Here is a 26,766-nt window from a genome sequence, read left to right on the forward strand (position 1 = left end):
TCTTCACCTATATCAGTTTGTTAGGCTTCTGGATTCCTGACATTCTTTATAGGACTGTTTGCCAAAAGAGATTCTCATTTATATACAGTGCTTAAGACTAGATGTTGCTTATGTGATAAAAGGTGATCCAGGAACCTAGTGGAAGTGTCATAGATGTAGACTATAAATATAGAATAATTAAGACTTTCATATTGCTAGTGTGTTCTTGGAGCCCTCTACAATGACCTAGAAGGCAAATGAAACAGTCAGTAAGCACTCAGTAGTAAAGAATGTGTTCACAAACTTGGACATTAGAAACAACATTATTTAGGAACAAATAATATTGGCCATTGTATTCTGTATCTCCTTTTTTAAAAAAAGCTTTTTATAGGGTCTCAATCACCAGAGGTAAGGAAAGAAGACATCTCCTTTGTAGATCTTTTCAGGAGAACAGTTCCTCTTCACAATGCATTTAAGTATAAGCAATAGGTATAAGAACAAATCCCAAGGTGGGATTTGAGTCCAATCATCTGGTTGAAAAGTGAGCACTACCAACTGTAGCATACTGACAATTAGAAACAATGGGGAAATCATAAAACACGCAGAGAATAAAATACTGGTATTTGTTTTTGTAAACCTTAACACCAGAGCTTACTAACGTGGCATGAGGCTCTTTGCAGATGCTTAAGGTATAAGATTTATTTCATAGCAGTGCAATAATGGTCACTTGCGGGTATCCAACAGAAGAGGCCCTTTAAGTGATAACTAAAGAAAACAAATGTATTTGAAAATTAAATTTTATGGGGAAAAGAAGTCTGTGGATGGACATGTGGATTATTGATGTTAGAACACCAGCTTTGGTTGGGTCAGCTGTTGGGGATTGAACAAAGAACCTTGATCTGAAGGACCTCTACTACTTGAGGCGAAGGCCATTATCTCAGAGGCCGTGGAATACTTGTAAGCTTCTTTATGCAGTCCAGCACTAGAGGTGGCCATATAGTCACATTGTGTTACTATGGGTCATGTCAAGAATACAGTGCATCGTTTTTCAGTAGTAGAATTTGGCCCTCCAAATTCCTATTACTGTAATCACCCATTACTTTATTTGGTGGTGCTAGGACAAGTACTAGGCAATCAACATGAAAGCTACAATAACAAGTTTTTGGGTTTTTTTGCATAAACAGGTGCCAGATGCAATAAAAAAATGCCAGCGTGCTGGTATAACTGTGCGTATGGTCACTGGTGATAACATTAACACTGCTCGTGCTATTGCTTCAAAATGTGGCATTTTGAATCCTGGTGAAGACTTCATATGCCTAGAGGGCAAAGACTTCAACAGACGAATACGTAATGAAAAAGGAGAGGTGAGTCTATTTTTTCAGTAGGTTTGTATTTGTCTTTTTTAGTGTTTTACTTGTACAGTATAACTAGTCTGCATTCTTTGTACAGATAGAGCAAGAGCGAATAGATAAGATTTGGCCAAAGCTTCGTGTGCTTGCAAGATCTTCACCCACTGACAAACACACATTGGTAAAAGGTAAAGCGTATGTTCATTTAATATTTAAAAAATTCAAAATGCAAGTTTTACTGGACTCAGGCTTTTTAAAAAACTAAATTAGGCTTGCCCATTGTATCTGTTAAAATTTGATGAGCTCAGTACTTGAGGTCATGTCTCACATCCCAGTCCTTTCACCTAAGGCCCATCTTACCTAAGTATTATGCATAAACACAGAGCACTACAGTCAGGTTGCCCCACAGACTTGTAATTACCAATGCTGAAATTCAAATCTTTGTGTGCTTTCATTTTAGGTATAATTGACAGCACTGTCACAGAGCAGAGACAAGTTGTAGCTGTAACTGGAGATGGTACTAATGATGGTCCAGCATTGAAGAAAGCAGATGTTGGCTTTGCCATGGTATGGACTCTAGTCTCTTTTACTTTCAGTGTTTAAAAACTAACTTTGGTTTTTTTAGCCCTTTTTAGCTAAAGCATGTGAGTGTCATATGTGAATTGACAAAGCTGAACAAATTTGCTTGTAGCTTGGTAGCCCACTGAGCTACCAAAAGTAGGATTGACAGCTACCGCTTCCCACACTTTTTTTTTTTTAATTTTCTTCAGATTTCCTTACCTTTCAACCTAAGGTTCAGGTTTTCAGCTGTAGAGAATGGTGATGCGTTCTTGTGTCATAAGATGCTGAATAGAATCTACTTAAAAGCATAGGTCTCCAATCAGTTTTAATAATTGCAAATCAAGCTGGTTTTATGCAAACATTCATTGCTACCTCTTCTGCTCCTTTTGTCATGAAATTCAGTGGTATTGTAATTTGATGCTTGTCAAGGTGCCTAAAATGAGATCAGTTGCAACACACTGATCAAATTGTTTTCTATAGAAATAATCTTCGATCAACAACATAGCTTGTTGCAGCTTTGACTGGAAGAAACAAATCATTTCTAAAATTTACCAAGGATATTTTCCTCCAGTACTTCAATGATCTCTGCTTTATAATTTTATCTAAAGTTGACCTGTTAGAGGTGAAAAGTTAAATGAGTTTTGTGAGGAACTGGAAGCTCTGAGGGGCCAAAAAGTATCAGATACAAAGGATGTTGGGTCTTCAGTCAGAGCAGTGTTTTGTATATCCCATGGCCCACTGCATGTGGAGGCACCCTCAAAGAACAGAGACCAGGTCTTTGGCCACAGATTCCCTCCAAGATTCTCTTTCTAAAAGATGTGATCTAATCCAAACAAGAATTATTTCAGGGCAGTTCTATGAGCCAGCATTATGCAGAAGGTCAGACTAGATGATCAGTTGTCCCTTCTGGCCTTAAAATCTATGTATAAGCTATGATTGATAGAGGATTGTGGAAACTTGAACACTGAACTTTCAAAATCCTCCTGTCCAAGTGACCATATGCATCAGACCTTGACTGGGAGATAATATAGAGAGTTTCTATACTTGGTGAGCTGCTTCCCTATAGTAGTCCAAGCTTTAGAAACTTCCAGAAAACAAATACATTTGTGATGCACCAGGTGGGGATTTGAGGTAGTGTCCCAAAACTGTGGTCTGATTTGAATCAGTTGGACCACAGCATCAACAAAAAAGGAAAAAAAGATCTTCCTCTGTTGGGAAAGCTTGAAGTGTGGGACTGGGCAGTATCTTGCCAGGTACTTGTACTATCCAGTTTCCTAGTGCAAAAGGAAAATAGGCTTACCCATTGAGTCATACTGCATTACAATTGCTTGATCTTACTGAGTGGGAATGCACTAAATTGTTGGCTTTCTATGTATGCTAACCTTAAAGAATGGAGAGGAGATATGGGTTACATGATCCTGATAATCCCACAGTATTAAAGACTAATTTTGTTTCCACTTATATTGGCCATTGAAATCTCCAGTATAGTTGGACCCTTTCTTTTCAACTGTGATCATCCAAATCCAGGCATCTCTTCATACTAGAATCTGGTAACTGTACCTGTCTGGCTAGATCCTGAGAGGGTAGAGAGCAGCTGGATTGCAACCTTAAATTCTCCAAGATGAATTTTCCATAGCTTACTAATAAGTTCCAAGCCTGTTTTGATTCAGATATTAATTTTGGACTGAATGTCTCAGGATTAGCTAATGTAGGTAAAACTCCATATCATATGTCTATCGCAGGTTACTGATTGGAATTCATTACTACCAGATGGATGTTTAATCTACTTGATGAGTTTGGTCTCAGTCCCCAATTGGCTGACTACATGACACCCAAGGCTGCTTTTCAGAAACAGGAGCTGAAGAGTTGGGCTCCCAAATCCATTTTTAATTTTAGCTCTGACTAATATTATAGATAGAGGCCCTCGTTGATGAAAAGAAATAAGGATTTGAATGGGAAGGGAGACTGAACTAATTCTTTCACTCCTCAAGGTGGGCCTGCTTGTCAGGTTTGAGGAACAATGATGACGCCGTAAGGAGAAGCTTGCATTACTTCATGTTGTACTTCTGTGGATAAACCAAAAAGAGTTACTTTCTAGGACTTCCAGTTGATACCCTTTGACTAAAACTGTCATGTGCTAAAAGATAAAATAACTTCATATGATTATATGAAACCACTTGATTATTTTCTATGTCTGGGATTAACATCCTTCTTTATTTGGCACCTATTTCATCTTTCCTTGGACATTTTTCTAGCTTCTAATTTATGTTCAGTTATTTATTAACCAATTTTATTTTTAACTAATTTAAATTAACTTTCACATTACGAAGACCATTCATTTTACATTACTTAATGTAAGATAAATTCACTGTTCCAAAGTCTTACAAGAGAGGCATGGAATTGCAGTTGAGTAAGGCTGTGGAGAATATGAGTGGATTCCTGGAATTAGAATGCACTAGATCAGGGGTGGGCAAACTACGGCCTGTGGGCCAGATGCGGCCCATCAGAGCTTTGGATCCAGCCCACAGGATTGCCACCCTTTGGCACCACGAGCCCTGCACCTTCCGGGAGCAGCACGGGGCCAGGGCAAGCAGGCAGGGAGCCTGCCCGGGCCCTGGTGCATGCCACTGTCACCCCGGAGTTGCTCCAGATAAGCGGCGCCGGGCCGGAGCCCTCATCCCAAACCCCTCCTGCACCCCAACTCCCTGCCCTGAGCCCCCTGCCTGCACCCCAACCCCCTGCCTGCACCCCAACCCCCTGCTGCACAGGACCGTACTACTACACTCTCTGATGGCTCAGAAAGACTTAATACTATTACTATTCTTCAGCCGTTTCAACCAACTATGCTGGTTGGGGAGCCACATAAGCTTAGATAATAAATGTCTGTGTGGTGTCTCATTATTGAGAAAATACACAGACAAGTCTGTCATTTTGTGTAATTATTTCACCGTTTTATACTCTTTAGAAAACAAGAACAGAAAGTGTCTGCTCTGATTGAGACTTAGTGTAGTTATGTTTTACCTGTGCAGCACCTTTAGAGAGGCTCCTTTAAATATTACTACACCATAGATGGATTACAGCACACCTAAGCTGCTAAACTATAGTTTATATTTCTGAGAGATACTTTACAGGGACAGTTTTACAATGAGGATGGCAGAGCATGAATAGTACTTAAGACACTGTCATGATTTTGCTATAACTTATCAGGAGAAGCACTGTGGAGCATGAATCTCTAGCACAGTGAGGATTTTTTTTTTCAATATTACCAATCCATTGCCAACAAATAATGAATGAAATAAAAAAGACACGAAGTTTAAAGATTCTGGCTTTCACTAAAACAGCAACTGATTGCTATCTTGATATTTGTGCTGGTATACATGGTAGCAAACAGACTGCTCCTGTAATAAAGCATTTAGTAAAGATAATCTGAGAGCATAAGTTAACTGGGCAGTGAAATAAAACTTTGATGGGAAAACTACCTTAACTTTTATAATTTCTGTACTGGATTGCCCAAGCTATTCACCTGCTTAAAACAATAAATAAAAAATAACTGTTTCCTCAATGCAGATACATGTGGCTTTTTTTAACCATGTCAGGAGGTCAGGTTTATCTAATGGTTCAAATTAAAAACTGAAGAGATGCTTAAACTAAACAAAAGGATGATTTATTGTTTGAGCACATAAGAGCTTAATCTGATTAAGCATATAAAATGTGTTTATCCCTTGGTACCTGCCTCAGTAAAGTACTACTTCAACTTTTGTATCTTACTGTTAATTTTAAATACGTATCAACTTCGGTGTCTTTAACTTGTTAGAATTTCAGTCTTGCATTTCAATTTTGCACGTCTTCAGACCTTTAAGAAACAATGACTTTTGTTCTCCAAAAGTGAGTTTATTGTATGCCTAATATTCTAGTATATTGTACTTTTCCTTAATTGAAAGTTGTGTAGTAGAAATGTAATTATTATGCTAAATATGCTAGATAGCAGTTATTCCTGCTGTTTTGATTCAGTTGTCCTATGTATGTTCTTCCTAACAGGGTATTGCTGGAACAGATGTAGCTAAAGAAGCTTCTGATATTATTCTCACAGATGATAACTTCACAAGCATTGTTAAAGCCGTTATGTGGGGACGAAATGTTTATGACAGTATCTCCAAATTTCTTCAGTTCCAGCTTACTGTCAATGTCGTAGCAGTAATTGTTGCTTTCACAGGAGCATGTATTACACAAGTAGGTACTGATGGTAGTTAGTTTCAACTAATTTAAGATTTGAAAACATGTGCTTCTTTAACTCTTGCATACGGAAATCTTTTCAAAGTCACCATTTTGTATGCTGTCCTAAAGAATGTACTGCTCTTCAAAGCAATACACCAAATTTCCATGTAGGAAATGTTTTTTTTTTTTTAATGGCTGCAACTTGTTCATTTCTAGGATATTTATTGTGTTATCTATTAGGAAACATATCCTTTTTATAGGATTCTCCACTTAAAGCTGTGCAGATGTTGTGGGTAAATCTCATAATGGACACATTAGCATCTCTTGCTCTGGCAACGGAACCACCTACCGAATCTCTCTTGCTGCGGAAACCTTATGGTAGAAATAAACCTTTGATCTCACGCACAATGATGAAGAATATTTTGGGTCATGCAGTCTATCAACTTGTGGTAGTCTTTACACTCCTGTTTGCTGGTAAGAGTATTATAAAAGCTTTGCTCATTTTCTAGAAGTTAAAGCTAATTTATGATGGCATTTCAATCTTAGTCATGTTAACCCTGACCTTTTTAATATTTTGATTCTAATTGTGTATCTTTTTGTTAATTCATGATACTGAAATGTCTTATTACACAGGTGAAAAAATTTTCGATATTGATAGTGGGCGAAATGCACCTCTGCACGCTCCTCCTTCGGAGCACTACACTATTGTTTTCAACACATTTGTGATGATGCAACTTTTTAATGAAATCAATGCCCGGAAAATCCATGGTGAAAGAAATGTTTTTGAAGGAATCTTCAACAATGCTATCTTCTGTATTATTGTTCTGGGCACGTTTATTGTGCAGGTAGGTAATTGAAGATTTTAGTTAAATATTGTTAATCACATTTAATTTATTTGCTGCTGGTGAAGCTGCACTTAAAAGCCTATCAACATGTCCAGAGAATGTTGTGTTAGGTTTCTGTATCTGTAAACGCGAACAGCTTTGTTTGTCGACACGGGAGGAAAGGTTGGTTCAAATAGACCATTTTAAATTGAGCTTTAAAACTTGGTTACAGATGTCAATTTTGAGCCTAAAATACTGAAGTTTCCCATTATGGAAATTGGTACTTTGAAATCTGACCTTGAAGAGTTATGTACCTAAGTGTGTTCTAAACGTAAGTCACCCATTGCCAGAACACTTGTAAAGTGTTGTATCTTCCTATATGTAAGTAGCTGAACTAAGACCCATTAGAAGACCATGTACAGTTATCAAACATGCAGTGTTGATCAGTTTATACCTTACAAAATGAGAATTAATTATACCTACATCAGCTTGGAAATGTCAGCATCACCAAATCAAGTATTTGAATGTCGTGCTGCAACAACTTACATATATTGACTATACTCTGAGGTTATATTTTCTTTAACTTATTCTAAGCTTAATGCCTACAAACATCGTGGGACCCCCTTTTTTTTTTATATGGGCCATGTTAAGAGAACTGGTCAGACTGTACAGTCTGCCAAAATTTTAAATATTTCAATACATCACATCTAACTTTCCAGGCCAAAAGAAAAGGAGTACTTGTGGCATCTTAGAGACTAACAAATTTATTTGAGCATAAGCTTTTGTGAGCTACAGCTCACTTCATCGGATGCATGCAGTGGAAAATACAGTGGGGAGATTTTATATACACAGAGAACATGAAACAATGGGTGTTGCCATACACACTGTAACAAGAGTGATAAGGTAAGGTGAGCTATTACCAGCAGGAGAGCCGGGGGGGGGGGGGGCAGGGGGGAGGAAACCTTTTGTAGTGATAATCAAGGTGGGCCATTTCCAGCAGTTGACAAGAGCGTCTGAGGAACAGTGCGGGGGAATAAACATGGGGAAATAGTTTTACTTTGTGTAATGACACATCCACTCCCAGTCTTTATTCAAGCCTAAGTTAATTGTATCCAGTTTGCAAATTAATTCCAATTCAGCAGTCTCTCATTGGAGTCTGTTTTCGAAGGTTTTTTGTTGAAGAATTGCCACTTTTAGGTCTGTAATTGAGTGACCAAAGAGATTGAAGTGTTCTCCGACTGGTTTTTGAATGTTATAATTCTTGACGTCTGATTTGTGTCCATTTATTCTTTTACGTAGAGACTGTCCAGTTTGGCCAGCGTACATGGCAAAGGGGCATTGCTGGCACATGATGGCACATATTACATTGGTAGATGTGCAGGTGAACGAGCCTCTGATAGTGTGGCTGATGTGATTAGGCCCTATAATGGTGTCCCCGGAATAGATATGTGGACACAGTTGGCAACAGGCTTTATTGCAAGGATAGGTTCCTGGGTTATTGGTTTTGTTGTGTGGTTGCTGGTGAGTATTTGCTTCAGGTTGGGGGGCTGTCTGTAAGCAAGGACTGGCCTGTCTCCCAAGATTTGTGAGAGTGATGGGTCGTCCTTCAGGATATGTTGTATATCCTTGATGCGTTGGAGAGGTTTTAGTTGGGGGCTGAAGGTGACGGCTAGTGGCGTTCTGTTATTTTCTTTGTTGGGCCTGTCCTGTAGTAGGTAACTTCTGGGTACTCTTCTGGCTCTGTCAATCTGTTTCTTCACTTCAGCAGGTGGGTACTGTAGTTGCAAGAATGCTTGATAGAGATCTTGTAGGTGTTTGTCTCTGTCTGAGGGGTTGGAGCAAATGCGGTTGTATCGCAGAGCTTGGCTGTAGACAATGGGTCGTGTGGTATGGTCTGGATGAAAGCTGGAGGCATGTAGGTAGGCATAGCAGTTAGTAGGTTTCCGGTATAGGGTGGTGTTTATGTGACCATTGCTTATTAGCACCATAGTGTCCAGGAAGAGGATCTCTTGTGTGGACTGGTCCAGTCTGAGGTTGATGGTGGGATGGAAATTGTTGAAATCATGGTGGAATTCCTCAAGGGCTTCTTTTCCATGCGTCAGGCCAAGTAATTCTAGTATCTTTCAGCTTCACACGTGAATGACAACTTAACTATGTTCTCTGGACTCTTAAATTTTTGGTTTCACATTTGTTTCTAACAGGTCCTTTTTTATGGTGGTGGTTCATCAGGAAAACTAGAAATGTACTGAAACATATATCTAATACTATGCTATGTTTGACATAACATTTAACTGCCAAGTGTAAAATAGCCACTTAGCCACGCCAAGACACACCCACACCTTTAAGATTGTTTTACGTGAAAACTTGAAATTCCATAAAATTAGGACACAAGGAAGCACTGTGATTTAGAGACAAAAACACAGGAATAGGATCAAGGAACTTGAGAATTCAAATCCTGGCTCTTATACTTGATTTGCTCTATAACTCTGGACAAGTTACTTCACTTCTCTATCCTTCCAATCTATAAAATAGGGCTAAGACCTCAAAGGTGTTTTTTAAAGCTTCTTTATGCATCGCTTTGCAAATGTAAAGTACTCTACAGAAACTGTAACATATTGAAACTCTGATACAGCATCATGAAGCAAAGGATTTATCCCTACTTGTCAGCTAGATAAAACAAAACTTGAACTGGTCAGATGGCTTCCAATTCATTAACTGACATCTCTTTTACTTTTACATCAGTGCCAACTATGTATTTAGTAAGTTGTCTTATACATTACCAGAGTTTAAAAAATTAATGCTTTGCTGAGTTGGGCAAGATGATTCCTTGAAAGGAGTAAAATAGGTATCCTTGGAACTGAATCTCTCTGCCTCAGTTCCCTATCCATAAAATGGGATTAGTACTTTCTCCTGTCCTTTTTTCCTGTCTTGGCTGTTTGGTTTGGGTACTCTTCAAAGAGAAGAGACGGCTGTTTCTTACTATATGTATGTACAGTGCCAAGCACACAGTGCTCCCCAGTCTTGGTTGGTGCCCTTTGAGGGTTTCCTATTGCAAATGACAAAAAAATCAAGAGTACACGGTTAATTTTAAAGTAATTTGAGATTTTTTTTTAAAGCCTAAAATATAATATATGTGAAGCTTTAGGGAAAAGATCTAGCATTTGGGTAACTAACTTAAAATGATGATACACAAATTGAGTGTTACCATGCTGTAATGTGTATACACTACAAATACTAATTTTTAATGCTGGTTTGGTTTTCTGAAAGTCTCTCTAAATTTTGACAGTTAAAGCATACAAATGTGCGTGTGCTTCTGATAGCATACGTTTGGCTGCCCTCACTAAACAAAGCATGGGATAATTACTACAATTTACATTTAACCTTAATTTCTGGTTTATGAGTTCAGATTTTCACTTTTGCTCATATTATAGTTCCTAATCAACTCTTCTTTGGTTTTTATACTTGCTACTAAGCTTGAAATGGATGTGCAGAAATGCTGTTTAAGGAGTGCTGTGTTGATTGCTATTTTTTTGGACAATATTTAAAATAGGAAAATACTACTACTATGTCTAGTTCTGGGAGGGGAGGCCACTTCACTTGATACAGTACTTGCTTTTATACAAAGCAGAGTTGTAACTCTAGGTTAGGTACTACGCATCTGTATTTTGTCTAACAGAAAAAAAAAAAGTAAATTGTAAACCTAAATCTTGGTCTGTGTAAAATCTGCTGCCCAGTTGGCTGATTTTCTAAATGTAGGCATAAAGAAAAATATTAATATTCTATTAATTTTATCTAACTGTTAAATTGAACCAGATTAAATTATTACTACAATCAGATTTTACTTTTGAAGTACAAGGTAAGCATGGGGAAGAACTCTTCTGTATCTAAACTAAGGTTCAGAATAAAGGTAGTTTGAAGATAGTGCCGGGGGACGTTAAGGGGATCAAAATACTAAAACGACAAACTAAAGTTAATATATTATGTAAACAGCTTCTATGACTGGTGTTACATTTGAAGTGCCAAGTATCTAAAATTCACAATACCTACAACCTACATTTACGGATTCATAACCTTCAATAAGTATTGCTTTTTCTGGCTTTTTTTTTTTTTTTTTTTTTTACTTTTTCCATAGATAATTATTGTACAGTTTGGTGGGAAACCTTTCAGTTGTTCAGAACTTACAGCGGAACAATGGCTTTGGTCCATTTTCCTGGGAATGGGAACACTACTCTGGGGCCAGGTAAATCAACTTTTTTTGTGTACAAGCTAAGACCTCCTGAGATGAATTCATGTTTTGCTTTGCTGATATATTTGGGTTTTTCCTTTTGGGTACATATGAGAATTGTATTGGCATCCAAAAAACTTAAAGCATGTTTCAAAATTTTAAGTGGGGGTTGCTGTGCGTGGGCTTAGCAGATACCTGATTTTTTTTTTTCCACAAATGAGACTTTTTTAATGAAAATAAAAATTGATAGTGGGGTATTTTTTTCATCTTGATTCTTTACTCAAGCCTTCTATTTGAAGGCAGTATATTAGTGGAAGTTACATTCCTGAGCAAGGGGCTGCAGTTCAGAAATGTATTTAAAATTTAAAATCTTAAAGCTGCTCCTAGTTTGCACCTGTTGCACCACCTGGACAGTGCAGAGGGAGTAAAAAGGAGCAGAGAATCTCTCAAAGTAGTGATTGAAAGCCCTTGACTTCTGAAATGTTTTTGGCAGTCAGCCTGAAATAGTTAGTTCCCAGTACTTTAAATGAAAACTAAAATCCTGTGGAAATTGCAAGTCCTCCCCCCACCACTCCCCATTTTTTATTAAACTACTTGAATAAATAGCAGACACGTAATTTGGCAGTTTTTCTAACTTTTGCATTACCGGATTCTTATCGTTTAAAAAAAGACAACTGTAACATTACATTAAAGTAGTTTTATGCTTTTAATTTAAATTTTCTTTAGTTAGTGAAGAGCTTGCACTTAATAGCCTGAGTTCAGCTGCACACCTTTGAAATGAAGTTGTAGGGGGATGAGTTCACATTTTTTGCCTCTGTAACTTAGCTGGAGAGTGTCCAGCAATACTGAATGAATAGCACGATATCAGGGCAGTTGTTTGACACTGAAAGTTGAATCTCTGAAGTAGAAAGATATGTTTCATTTTAAAAACAGTTTTTGCAGAATATTATAGGTTAAAGAAAAATGGCAAAGACTTCAACATTATATGTTCAGTGACTTAAACTACATTTTAAAAAATATAATTTGTACTACCATGCTTCTTTCTGTTAGTTCTTATCCATCTATTCCTTCATCTTTAGCTGATCTCAACAATTCCAACCAGCCGTTTGAAATTCCTTAAAGAAGCTGGGCACGGAACACAGAAGGAGGAGATTCCTGAAGAAGAGTTCTCAGAAGATGTAGAAGAGATTGATCATGCTGAAAGAGAATTGCGTCGTGGTCAGATCTTGTGGTTTAGGGGCCTGAACAGGATACAAACTCAGGTATGGTCTTGGAAAAGGTAGGAGGAGACAGTGGTAGTTGAGGTTTTTAATTAAATCTTCCCCTTTACCCCAATAAGGTGACAATTTTAAACTGTGTGATTGAGATTTTCTCAAGGTGGGGGTATGGATGGCTCTGTAATCTATCAAGCTCCTTCTTTACTTTCTTCAGCTCTAAATGCAACTCTTGCCTGTGTATCGCTCTATAAAAAGTGCCTTTTTTCTTTACTTCTTATGTGTTATAGATGGGATGGTCCTTTCTCTTGTTCTCTCTCTCTCTTGCTGAGCAAGCTGTCACAATCTCTGATTCCTTGCAGATGGATGTAGTGAATGCTTTCCAGAGTGGAAGTACCATTCAGGGGGCTCTAAGGCGGCAACCTTCCATCGCCAGCCAGCATCATGATGTAACAAATATTTCTACCCCTACACATGTAGTGTTTTCCTCTACTACTGCTTCTACTACTGTGGGGTGTGAGTGTGTGTTCCTAAGTGCATGAAATTAACATTTCCTAATTCACACACCTAACGTTTCTCATTTTCTCCTTAGTATTTAAATTCATCGTTCAGACTTTTCATAAAGCTTTCTTTTCACAAAGTGGAGTCCTCAAGACTTTTTTCTTAGAGGGCTAGAGAACAGATGGAACAGTTGGAACAAAAGACTTAAACATGAAAGCTGTGAGCCTGTATGTACTGTGCCTTCATTCATTCATGTTCAGAGGGACTTCTTAAAAACTGAAATAGGAAAACTGTTGTAAATTTTCGAGTATATGCCTCCGATTCATTTTATGAAAATATTAATAATTTACTCAATGCAGCATATAATATTAAACTGGTCCAACAGAAGTAGGTAATAATTTGAAAATAAATCATAATCTAAAATAACACAAATTTAAAAGTTACATATTTTACATTTTTAACACTTTATCTGGCAAAATAAGCTATGATTTAAATTATTTAAATTAAAGTTTACAAACTTTAAAATATAGACAAATTACATGAATAGGAAAGAGCTCTAAAAGTTTGCTCCTGATAGGAATGCTTTATATACTGAATCTTACTTTCTGTTGGACTTGTACTTAACCAGAGGGCTATATATATATATATATTTTCCCCCAACTTCAGGGTACAGGTTAATAAAATAGGCTTGTTCCAAATAGTTACAATAGTGGTAAATTTAACTATACAAAAAGCGGCAGAAGCATTTAGCTATTCAACCAGGGGCATTGGTAAGAATGTTAAGATATTTGAATTGTAAAATACTTTGAATGAAATAAACTGGATAATTTTCTCTCTAGGTTCATTTGGCAGCAGTACATAAACTTCCAGTGCAAGTGATGTTTTGTCAATTACTTAACTCTGTTCTCTTTACATCAGAGGTGGGCAAGTTACGGCCCGTGGGCCGCATCCAGCCTGCAGGACCCTCCTGCCTGACCCCTGAGCTCCTGGCCCGGGAGGCTAGTCCCTGCTGTTCCCCCTCCCCTGCAGCCTCAGCGCGCCACGCTGCTGGCGCAATGCCCTGGGTGGCCGAGCAGCACAGTTGCAGAACAGCGGCCTTACCCGGTGCTCTGGGCGGCACAGTAAGGGGGCGGGAGGGGTTGGGGGTGTGGTCAGGTCAGGGGTGTGGATAGGAGTCGGGGCAGTCAGAGGGTGGGGAACAAGGGGGTTGGATGGGGCAGGGGTCCGGGGGGGGGCAGTCAGGAATTGGGGGGGGGAGGGTTGAATGGGGTGTCAAGGGGCAGTCGGGGTGGGGGGTCAGGAGACAGGGAGCAGGGGGTGGTGAATGGGGCAGGAGTCCTGGAGGGGCTGTCAGGAGACAGGGAGATTGGATGGGGCAGGAGTCCCGTGGGGGGCGAGAAACTGGGGGGAGGATAGGAGGCGGGGACCAAGCCACGCCTGGCTGTTTGGGCAGATGCAGTCTCCCTTAACTGGCCCTCCATACAATTTTGGAAACCTAATGTGGCCCTCAGGCCGAAAAGTTTGCCTGCCCCTGCTTTACATTATGCTCTCTAAACGAAGTGGCATCTGGGTTTTTAAGCCGCCTTCTGTTAAGTATAATAGTTCATTCTAAAATGGATACTTAGATATCATTGAGATTGAGGATATAATGCATTTGTTTCATGTAAGTATTTTCAGCACACTTATTGATTGTATTTAAACAAATGTGTTAAAAGATTAAACTTTTTTGGCTAGATGAGTTTCCATTCTGTTTTAATAATTAACCTTTTAACATTTTAAGCAAGATTTCATTTGCAAACATTCTTATGGGTTGGCTAACTGACAAACTTAGTTAACTAGCCTGAAAAGTAGTTAGCTAACTTAAGAACTTTCACAGTGCTGGCCTAAGTGCTGGCAGGGACTTTTTTTTTTTTTTAAAGCTTTCAGGAGTTTTCTTCTTAAAAAGGAAGTATGGTCCTCTGCTCTCTGTTTTCTGATTCAGATTTCCTGTGTGCGCTTGAGCAAGTCACTTGTGTCTCTGCCTGTTTTTCCATTCTGTAAAATGAGGATCCTTCCCTACCTCACAGGGATGTTGTGAGGCTTAATTCATTTGATGTTGGTAAAGCACGTAGAATCTTTAAATGAAAAGTGCCAAATAAATACAAAGTATGTTCTGTTATTTGTGGGAATAGGAATGTGCAGTACAGCACTGTATTTTAAAATCTGATGTCTACGGTAATGTTCATTGGTTTCTTATCATATATGCAAAAAGAAAAGGAGTACTTGTGACACCTTAGAGACTAACCAATTTATTTGAGCATGAGCTTTCGTGAGCTACAGCTCACTTCAAGTGAGCTGTAGCTCACGAAAGCTCATGCTCAAATAAATTGGTTAGTCTCTAAGGTGCCACAAGTACTCCTTTTCTTTTTGCGAATACAGACTAACACGGCTGTTACTCTGAAACTTACCATATATGGGAAGTAACTTTGGGTTACATTCTGACTGTTAAGCAGAGCCTGTTGCAAGTGGTAATACAGAACCACAGGACCCTCGGGTGAGCAGCCAGGAAGCATTTTGCTGTCTTGGTGGGAGAGGGGATTAATTTGCAACACTGCTTTAAGGAGCACAGCATACTTCCTCCTGTCCTGGCACCCAGCTCTGATAGCCTGTCTCTCAAGGTAGAGAAGGAGCCATGCATCCTCCCTGGCAATTACAGGGTCTGTAAGCCCAGCTTCAGTATCAGGCAAATTGGTCGAAATTATAGTAAAGAACAGAATTCAGACACACAGATGAACAAAATACATTGGGAAAGAGTCAACATGGCTTTTTATAAGGAGAAATCATGCCTCACCAATCTATTTGAAATCTTTGAGGTTGTCAACAAGCATGTAGACACAGGTGATCCAGTGGATATAGTTTTATTTGAACTTTCAGAAAGACATAAGAACAGCTGGCTGGGTCAGACCAGAGGTCCATCTAGCCCAGGATCCTGTTTTCCGAGAGTGGCCAATGCCAGGTGCCCCAGAGGGAATGAACAGAACAGGTAATCATCCTGTTGCCATCCTGATCCATCCCCTGTTGCCCATTTCCAGCTTCTGGCAAACAGAGGCTAGGAACACCAAAGGCTCTTAAGCAAAGTAAGCAAGCATGGGATAAGAGGGAAGGCCCTCTCATAGATCAGTAACTGGTTAAAAAGATAGGAAACAAAGGTAGGAATAATGGTCAGTTTTCACAGTGGAGAGAGCTAAATAGAGGGGTCTGCAAAAGATCTGTACTGTTCAACATACTCATGAATGATCTGAAAAAGGGGGTAAATAGTGAGGAGGCATAGTTTGCAGATGATACTGAATTACTCAAGATTGGTCCAAAGCAGACTGTGAAGAGTTACAAACGGATCTCACAAAACTGGGTGACTGGGCAACAAAATGGCAGATGAAATTTATCATTGATAAATGCCAAGTAATGCACATGGGAAAACATCATCCCAACTATACATACAAAATGTTGGGGTCTAAACTAGTTACCACCATTCAAGAAAGAGATCTTGGACTCATTGTGGATAGTTTTCTGAAAACATCTGCTCAATATGCAGTAACAGTCAAAGCTAACGTTAGGAACAGGATAGATAACAAGACTGTAAATATCAAATGCCACTATATAAATCCATTGTACTCCCGCATCTTGAATATTAGATGCAGTTCTGGTTACCCCATCTCAAAAAGGATATATTAGATTTGGAAAAAGTACAGAGAATGGCAACAAAAATGATTAGGGGTATGGAAAAGCTTCCATGGGGAGAGATTAAAAAGATTTTCTCGGCTTGGAAAAGAGACAACTGAGAGGAGATATGGTAAAGGTCTATAAATTCCTGACTGGTGTGGAGAAAGTGAATAAGGAAGAGTTATTTACCAAGTCACAATACAAGAACCAGGGGTCAACAGAATTAATAGCAGGTTGAAAAGAAACATAAGGAAGTACTACTTCACACAATGCACAGTCTGTGTGGAAATCTGTGCCAGGGGATGTTGTGAAGGCCAAAAATAAAACTGGGTTCAGAAGAAAATAAGTTTGTGGAGGACAGGTCTATCAATGGCTATTAGCCAAGATGTTCAGGGACACAACCCTAAACCTCTGATTGCTAGAAGCTGGGACTGGACGACAGGGTGGATCACTGTTCTGTTAATTCCCTCTGAAGCATCTGCCACCAATCACATTCAGAAGACAGGATACTTGGCTAGATGGACCATTGGTCTGACCCAGTATGGCCATTCTTATGGTTTTTAAAAAGCTATCATTAGGGACTAATTTCACCCTGTGTTTCTCCTGAGCTCTGAGGCTGCAACTCTGAGCAGCTCTTATGCGAGCCTCGTAGGTAGGGAAATCTGCCTGGAGTGCTTTAACACTACATAGAATCATAGAATATCAGGGTTGGAAGGGACCTCAGGAGGTCATCTAGTCCAAGCCCCTGCTCAAAAGCAGGACCCATACCCAATTAAATCATCCCAGCCAGGGCTTCGTCAAGCCTGACCTTAAAAACTTCTAAGGAAGGAGATTCCACCACCTCCCTAGGCAACGCATTCCAGTGTTTCACCACCCACCTAGTGAAAAAGTTTTTCCTAATATCCAACCTAAACCTCCCCCACTGCAACTTGAGACCATTACTCCTTGTCCTGTCCTCTTCCACCACTGAGAATAGTCTAGAACCATCCTCTCTGGAACTACCTCTCAGGTAGTTGAAAGCAGCTATCAAATCCCCCCTCATTCTTCTCTTCTGCAGACTAAACAATCCCAGTTCCCTCAGCCTCTCCTCATAACTCATGTGTTCCAGACCCCTAATCATTTTTGTTGCCCTTCGCTGGACTCTCTCCAATTTATCCACATCCTTCTTGTAGTGTGGGGCCCAAAACTGGACACAGTACTCCAGATGAGGCCTCACCAATGTCGAATAGAGGGGGACGATCACGTCCCTCGATCTGCTCGCTATGCCCCTACTTATACATCCCAAAATGCCATTGGCCTTGGGAACAAGGGCACACTGCTGGCTCATATCCAACTTCTCGTCCACTGTCATCCCTAGGTCACTGTGTGGGCATGTAAGGGCAAGCTACAAATTAGCCTGGTAGGGGTCCTGATAACATCAGCAGAATTATATCTGTTTTATATGCTTATAATACGTACCAAAGTGTCTTCTAAAATGCTCCCAAATATAGATTTATGCAATATCTTTTGGTTAAGACAAGGCTTTGTATACGTAAACTGAGGAATTCATTTCTATCAATAAACTGTATCAGCACCTTAGTTACTCTTAAATGGCAAAACTGTACAATCATCCCTAGATTTTTGCAGGATCTTGTAGCAATGTGAAATTATGTACCACGCATCAATATCTAGAGCAGAGGATCTCACTTTTTCATATTATGGACCACATCATAATGGTGGTTTGAGAACTACCTCTCCTCCCCTTGAGATACCTTAACCTCCCTGTGGCAGCTATGGCATTACTTACCTTGAAAAGTAATATTCTTAATTTTTAATGTGATTTACCAACTGGAGATAAGGACAAGCTGGCACTGTGTGGCCAGCAAGTGCTCCGTGAACTGTTGGTGAGTTGTGCACCACAATTGGAGAACTTCTGATCTAGACTAACAGTTGAAGTAAAAGGGGCACCGTTACAGAGAACTGGTTATATTTTCAGATGTCCTTAATGGTATTACTCTTAACCCTTCAGTTACTTAAAACTAAAAATTTAGTATTCTTCACTCAGCTCGGACGATGGAGATCATCAGTCTAATTTAATGTATTTATTGATGCATTAACATGTTTGGAAAAAATAACCCTTGTGCCTGATCAACTGGTACCAGAGGACCCTTAATTTTGAATTTTCTTTCTTTTTAATTTGACACATTCTTAATGTGGCTCAAATGTTTATGTTGTAATTAAGATGGTCATAGCACAAGTGAAGATGACTTACTGGAGCTTAACTCATATGCATTAGGTCTAATTGTTAAAAGTTTTCTGCTGAGTGAGGGCAGAGGTTATTTATGCAACATGCTGTGGATTGGTTTATGCTGATGTAATTTGTGGATTTTTTCCCCCTTTATGGATTATTTTTAAATTCCGTGCTGTTAACAAAGCTCTTGCCAACTGCAGCAAATTCTTCCCTTAATATATTGCATTCAAGAAAGGAGCAAAGGAAATGAATCGGCATGCATCACTCACTTTATGGGGACTGCCATGATGGCCTCTATTTTAAATACTTCCATTCTTGAAGGGTGCCTGGCTGTGGATCTCTGCCATAAGAGATTAGGATGAACTCATGTAATCTTTGGAGCAAAACTCAACCTGTTTGAATAATTTCTTCAGCAGAGAAGTAACTGACTCGACTTCTCCCTTAGGGTGGAAAAGAGAACACAGTTCTAACTGTAACCACACCAGTTTTAAAACTAATGTTGGTTAATAGATTCTGTGGTGACTCTTTTTTGTATAAAAATACAACCATAGCATGCCTTCATTTGAGGTACCCTTGTAGACCCCCAAAGACCTCGTTTTGGCTCAACACACCAGATTTTGTTGATGCTTCTGATATACTGGGATCCCAGTTAAAGAAAAGGAATTAATTTTGATTCTTCATGGTCAAACATGTCTAGGAAGTCTAGTGAAAGTGTACCAGAGTCAGACATGCTTTCCCTGATATTTAAAGCTGTAAGTCCATTTATAATGCAGAGATGCAAGTCCTGGATGTGCTAAATACCTTTAAGTCAACTATCTGTAACAAGGTCTTCCCCTGTTGAAACTAGTGTAAGGACCTAAATCCTTTAACTCGGTAACAATAAGACCTTCCTAATTGTAAGGAGGTACGTACACAGCTTTACTGATTGAGACATTTGAAGCTAGGCTCTCTAGAATTCTTTGCACGAGGTGGTGCCAGAATGCACTCTTTGACTAGATGGAGCACAGTCCTTGACAGAACGGTGCCAGTCTTGTATGTAGATTGTAAAAAGAAAAGAAGTACTTGTGGCACCTTAGAGACTAACCAATTTATTTGAGCGTAAGCTTTCGTGAGCTACAGCTCACTTCATCGGATGCATACTGTGGAAAGTGTAGAAGATCTTTTTATACACACAAAGCATGAAAAAATACCTCCCCCCACCCCACTCTCCTGCTGGTAATAGCTTATCTAAAGTGATCAACTTGATTATCATACACATTGTAAGGAGAGTGGTCACTTTAGGTAAGCTATTACCAGCAGGAGAGTGGGGTGGGGGGAGGTATTTTTTCATGCTTTGTGTGTATAAAAAGATCTTCTACACTTTCCACAGTATGCATCCGATGAAGTGAGCTGTAGCTCACGAAAGCTTACGCTCAAATAAATTGGTTAGTCTCTAAGGTGCCACAAGTCCTCCTTTTCTTTTTGCGGATACAGACTAACACGGCTGTTACTCTGAAACCTGTCATTATGTAGACTGTGTTTTCTTTTCACTATGTTAATTGGTTCATGCATGCATTTCCTCAGTGCCTCATGTCTTGGGTTCTGTCAGTGTACATTCTTTTATTGCTCAGTGCTGTGATGATGGGTGTGAGAACTTGTCTGTTTTTATATAAAATAATCAAAGGGAAGTTATTGCTGAATCAGGGCCTTCGTGCTGAATTAATAGCAGCAAAGAACCTGAGTTTTTATTTTAATGGGACTATTTATCTAAAGTTAAACACATGCTAAATTCTTTACTGAATCAGGGCCTAACTGAATAGTACTGAACCAGCTACTTCGTAGTAGATCATGGGAATCTGCTGATGAAGGCAGAGGACTCTGAGTCAGACCTGCGTATTATTCCAGAGTTCTACACTGATTTACTCAGTGATCTTGGTCAAGTAACTTACTCTCTGTACATCCATTTTCCATCTCTAAAATGGGAATAATACCCAACTTCTATTACATTGCTGAGAGATCCTCAGTGAAAGGAGCTACAGAAGTGACGAATTCCTATTTCCTTTTGTCAGTGTCAGTTTTGCCTGGAAAAATGTATTTGATATTCGTGTTGATTTATAGGTACTCATTTTAATTACAAGTTAATAGTTAAGGGTTTTGGTTTCAGACTGAACAGTTAGCAAAACTAATACTTTACTCTGAGGATTATATGGCAATGCTAAAGTAAATTCTTAAAGATGCTAAATGCAAAGGTTAATTTTTGCATCTTGACACATTATCTAAGAGAGTTCTGTAGCCTGTTAACTTTTATGGAGTGTACATTCTATCAGCTTCTCATTAAGTAACAAATTCTACTAGGTTGGTAGAAAATCATTTGTTGGCTCTAAAATGCAAATTAACAGACATCTAATGTCATGAGCTTAATAGTTGTAAATGGTACATAAGCCATACAACTTCAGCAGTATCCAAGAAGCTTTTTACACTCTCTTCTTCTGTGCATCTCTGCACCAAAAGCAGAGAAGAACTGACCTCTTAAGAGGAGACAGACATGGCCGTGTGTGTATTGAAAATTTGTTATAATTAGCCAGTGACCGCTTACACATTGGTTGGTTGTCTTGTATGTTTTTGTCATCTGAGATACACGCTTGTGTATAAAGGTGATTACTTAAATCTTACAGTGGTGGCCTTCATACTGAAATGTGCAGCAATTCCAATACTTGTGTGACAATTCCCAACACATACACCATTCTCAAAAAGAGGTTCTTGTATCTCCCACTTAGCTTGTGTGGAGGCATTTAAAATGCTTAACTTTTTCACCTTTTGAAAGGCATCAGGAAAAACTTAATTTTGTACATAATGGAAAACAATTGCAAAATGTAAACTTGTTGTTTATTACCACTTTTAACAAATTGGGGCATGGAACACATGGGGAAAATGTATTTTGTTGTGGCAAAAATAGGTATATACTCGAATATTTACAGCTGTTGTAGAGGTATCTTTTGCATGAGTCCTGCTGGTAAATGTCCAATCATTGTGACATTCGGTGAACACTTGCTTGGCTTTTTCATAGTCAGTGACGTCCTAATTCCCAGCATGAAAAATAGTAACCCTGCGTGCCCCAACTTTTTTAGCCTTTTCCCTTTGGTGTTGAATAAAACATTCCTTAGTAAAACTTGTTGAATTTGTGAATAAGTACGCTGGATAAAATTTTCACGTTGACTTCATTTTTTTGAAAACATTTAGCCCATGTCAAGCAATGAAATCATTCTCGCACTACTTTGAATTTTTAGACATTTCAGTTTTTTACAGTACACTTCTACAATTTTTATTCCAACTGTAGATTGGCAGTGCTCTACTGAAATGCTCCTCATTTTTTACAGTTTATTGCAAGTTCCACTACATTACATACAAATTCGATTCACTCATGTCTAGCTGTTTGTGGATTCAAACTCATAAGAACCATATTCACTACTAGTAAATCTGCAGCATATTAACAGGTTTTTGTATTTCTTTCATGTTTACAGATCCGAGTGGTGAATGCATTTCGTAGTTCTTTATATGAAGGATTAGAAAAACCTGAGACACGAAGTTCAATTCACAATTTTATGACACATCCTGAGTTTAGAATAGAAGATTCTGAGCCTCATATTCCCCTTATTGATGATACTGACGCTGAAGATGATGCTCCGACAAAACGCAACTCCACTCCTCCCCCTTCTCCCAACAAAAATAACAATGCGGTTGACAGTGGAATTCACCTTACAACAGACATGAACAAGACTGCTACCTCTTCATCCCCAGGGAGCCCACTACATAGTTTGGAAACATCACTCTGATTGTAAGCTGAATGTCAACACACTAGCTGCATTGTAAAGCAACAAATTGAAACTGGGTCTTTTCACACATTGTGATGGACAAGATAATAGTCTTGTCCTGGACTTCAACAGAAGACACACTTGTACGAATGTAGATTTATTTTTTTAAAAAAAGCTTTCTGCCAGACTTGAGGGTGCTGTTGGGGGGCGGGGATAATAATGAACTCTGACAGATAAACAGTAACTCAGCATAAGTGACCTGCGGATCATCAGTTGTACTTAATGGTCCTGAACAGTGTGTTTAGAACTTTAGTTTATCTTGATCCTTTTGAGGGGAGGGCTGGGAAGGGCAAAGAAGCCTTGGATCATTGAATTGATACTTAAATTTCTGCTGTTGGCTGTTAATAATTTGGATTATTTATGTTTATAAATGATACAGATCTGTTTACAAGGTTTGTAGATACTTTTTTGTTCCTGTTCATAGATGGGAAGCTTCCTTATAAATGATGCAGAGAAAAAAATTAGTCCTTCAAATACTGCTGTATTTTCAGGAAAAGGGTGTTTCTATTGAAACTGTACTAAATTTTGCCTGCAATTTACTTTGTTAAATATTGTAGATAAATTGCTAATACTAATAGCCAAATAGATAACACTAATGCTTTGTAAAAACATGAGCAGTGGTGTTCTAATGAAGTTATGGCCTCTGTCCTAATTAGTTTCTTAAATACATTTACTACTTAATGGTTTTGAAACAACTGTTTAATTTTTAAAAATTTTGAGAAACTTACTGAATAACTTTTTTGTTCAGAATTTAGTAGAGGATTGTTTAATGCGGGACATCAATATGTGATGGAACTTGCTTGAAATACTTTTGTTATCTCAGGCAAAATGGATTAAATCAAAATACATCAGAACCTTAGTCCTTTTTGTTTTTGTCTAAACATGTTAGCTTAGTGCTGTCTTGGTGAATTGTGAGTGGAACTGTGATTTTTCTAATATATAGAATCCTTCATACAGCATGAGGGCTGTTGGCATTTTGAAAGGTTGTTAGTGGGTAGCATACCTGTTTTCCTTTTTTGTTTTTGGAATTTGTTTGTAAACATGAATAAATCTGCCCTTTTATTAAAATAAATATGCAGCGATGGTTTTTTACAGATTTTTCTCAGCTTCATTGGAAACATTGAAAAGGTAGACTGCTTTATATTACTAGTAAAATTAAACTAAAATTTCAAGATGGTAACAGCCCCATTTAAAAGACACTTTTATAAATCAGATGTTGATGACTGCCCTATAGAATGGATGTAAGTTAAGGCACCCCCAAAAAAATCTTCATTGAGTCAAATGGATACTTCTGGTGACTGATTGTGACTGAAAAATTATCTCAGGGTGAAAAGACGTAATGTGAATCGTAAATAATGTCTTGTTTTTCATTTATATAACTTACTGTATTAAACCCTTCAAAATCCAAATAAAATCAGGTTAGCTCACATGGGGTCAGCTCACAAGTTGTTTGCATGTTCTTAGTTCAGCAATAGTTTTTGGCACCAAAAAATGACCTGCTAGCAATTGGGTGAATAAGAGTCACATTGTCTCCACCAATTGGATTATTGTTCTACCAAACATTCCCTCACCCCAGAATCCCATTCTTCCATAGCTTTCCTCTTCTGCATGTAACTTTTTCACCTTTGTCTCCTAGTTTTGTTTTTAGCTAGTGGAACTAATTCAGGGTGAGAGTCCTGATATTCACTAGCTCAGATAAGTAGTCCAGATATATACATGGTTGACTGGGGGAAACTGCCTACATCCCTAAAGATAGTGTTTTCCTTTCTGAGCTATGGCAGCAGGTACCATCAGGCCTCAAACTATTAAATCAGTTTTGTGAGCTGCTGTAGATTTTCGTAGGAGCTGCACTAGCCACACAAGGGATCCTGGTGTATGTCTGAACCCTAAAGGTAGACACCAATTGCCCACATGGTAGAGGAGTGCATAAACCACTTGAAGGAATCTGGCTAGTAATGACAGGAAAGAGAAAAAACAATCTAAAAAAACTCAGGATGCAGAAGAAATTGGGTTAAAAGGCATTAAACTTAGAGTGCGAAGACTGTTCTCTTTTATGGGTGTGATCTATATAAACTCTCTGGAGTTCTTAGAAAACAATGAAAATATTAAGACTGATAAAAAATTTAGTGGAGGCAATCATTCTTGGGGTTTCAAGCACGGTGTCCCACTGTCAACCACTCTTTAAGCCTTCAGAGATTCCCCACCCCACTCCCACCCCATTATGCCCACAGACTTGGAACGAAGAAGGCTTTCTTTCTAGGCACGGGATATTTGTACTTAACACTTTTATATGGCAACTTCTCCCAGAGCTGCTTAGAATACTAGATGGAACTGGAAAAAAAATGTAAGTTCTGACTTCAAGTAGGCTCAGACATTCTCCCTACCTAACTTCCTCAATAAATGATAGCTTTAAAATGGGAGGAAGCTGTTTGAGTCTTTCTTAAAATGACCCTGCCTGGTGCAATTGAAATTGCATGCTAATTTTTACCTTAATTTAAAATTAAAACTCCTCCCTCCCGCCCTAACGGTAGTCATGATTCCATTATACCTTTAAAAAAACGGAATCATACACTTAAGCAGTTGGGGGAAACATAAAAATGTGTAGGCTTTGTGCACAAATGCTTCCTCTGACCATGTTGACATGCAGTACATTGACTTTGCCTCATAGCAAGTGTAAGTGAAACCGGAAATTTGGAATACTTGTTTAAAAAGGGAAATGCTTTCTTTCTTGTTGTGATCTCAACAAACCATTACATCATGTTGTTAAGCTTATAAAAATAATTATCACTTTTAGCTGCTGAGCCCTTTATTACCTTTCTGGTTGTAAGGTTTACTTGTCTTGCTCATTGTAACACAAATAAATAAATGTGCTGTTCATCTCCAGTCTGATTGGGGACTGATTTGAATGTAATACAGTACAGTTTAAGATTTTGGAAATGGATAGTTAATGCTACTACTGTAATCACTTTGCTCCTGAAATGTTACAACTTATCTCAACACTGAGTTTGTTACATGCTGTAAAATGTGTACTGTACTATGATCATGCAACATTGACTTTTTCTATTTGTACTGAATTAGCATTTTAGCAAGAAGAATGGTTTAATATAAATCTTGTTTACAAAATAGTGGTTCATTATATCAAATATCAGTCATTGTAAATAGGATGAATAATGGGATGCAAAGAATAACTTACATAAAGGCCGCAAGTCTTGTTCAAACTGAAATTAAGTGTCTTAAATTGGGCAAAAAGTAGTAATATTTGCTACACATGGAACCTCTTTATTTCTGTATCCACTTTACTGTCTGTCTTCCTCCCTGATAAGATCTAAATTGTGGAATAGTCTTCCAAGAGAGGTAATGGAAACAGATGATTCTAGTCACCCCAAAGCAATGCTAAGTATACGGTAGGGTACAAAAGTACTTAAGCAAGGACTAGATATGAACCAATGTCATTCCTACTTCTTCAAATCAGCTACACAGGATAAGCATATTACAGGTAGCTTTGTGATTAAATGATTCAGAGAAACTGAACTCTGACTTTAAAATGAATAGGTTTTAGAGTTGATAACCTACTGATGAATTGCAGATGTTACCACCTCTTCAGGCTATTGTTTGAGGCTTGCTGCAGACTCCGGAAGACACTTCATAGGCTCATATTTGGAAGTTGTCCTAAAGGGCTGATAAGACTTAAGAGAAAAAAAAAAAAAGTCTTAAATTCTGCAGAAATTGGAACCACTGGCAAACTGCCGGAGTGATCAGATTCACATTGAATTTTGCATGGAATTAAACAGAGTAAAATGTCCATCTTAAATTCAGTAATACTACTTCGGACGCAGAAACTCAAACTCTTGGTTTGAGTGCATGCCTGCTGATCCTCTTGTATATTGGAGCCCCCCTGCTGTTTGGACTGATGTAACTAAAGTTTTGTTGGATTAGCCTGGCCCCTGGAGAGACCTGTCCATCTACTTTCCTCCACATGGACAGCCCAAGAGATCCCCATTCTTTTCACCATTTTCTGTTGAAAGCCTCTGAGGAAGTCTTGCTTGGACCTCTTTTCCTGATTAATTTTTTCCTGTTCCTGTCTATTTTCTTTTTCCCAGTTTGCAAACAGAGTTTTT

At 38.6% G+C, this 26,766-nt stretch overlaps 1 protein-coding gene across 6 annotated transcripts in view; it reads left to right on the forward strand.

The window, feature by feature from the left end:
- The window catches only part of ATP2B1 (ATPase plasma membrane Ca2+ transporting 1), a 131,052-nt gene extending 105,228 nt beyond the window's left edge, over positions 1–25,824 (forward strand). For 4 of the 6 annotated variants that reach the window (XM_084627069.1, XM_084627068.1, XM_084627070.1 and 1 more), the window contains exons 13-22: positions 1,164–1,343; positions 1,429–1,516; positions 1,789–1,895; positions 5,928–6,119; positions 6,365–6,578; positions 6,738–6,949; positions 11,061–11,168; positions 12,233–12,415; positions 12,730–12,816; positions 22,298–25,824. In XM_084627069.1, coding sequence (XP_084483195.1) covers positions 1,164–1,343; positions 1,429–1,516; positions 1,789–1,895; positions 5,928–6,119; positions 6,365–6,578; positions 6,738–6,949; positions 11,061–11,168; positions 12,233–12,415; positions 12,730–12,816; positions 22,298–22,609 — 1,683 coding nt within the window. In that variant the 3' untranslated portion in view covers positions 22,610–25,824. Of the gene's footprint in view, positions 1–1,163; positions 1,344–1,428; positions 1,517–1,788; positions 1,896–5,927; positions 6,120–6,364; positions 6,579–6,737; positions 6,950–11,060; positions 11,169–12,232; positions 12,416–12,729; positions 12,884–22,297 lie in introns of all 6 variants that reach the window. The other 2 variants (XM_084627073.1, XM_084627072.1) reach the window with 2 other exon arrangements.
- Positions 25,825–26,766: the final 942 nt, after the last annotated feature.

The sequence above is a fragment of the Lepidochelys olivacea genome (assembly GCF_965140295.1).
Source record: "Lepidochelys olivacea isolate rLepOli2 genome assembly, chromosome: 1".
Lineage (NCBI taxonomy): Eukaryota > Metazoa > Chordata > Testudines > Cheloniidae > Lepidochelys > Lepidochelys olivacea.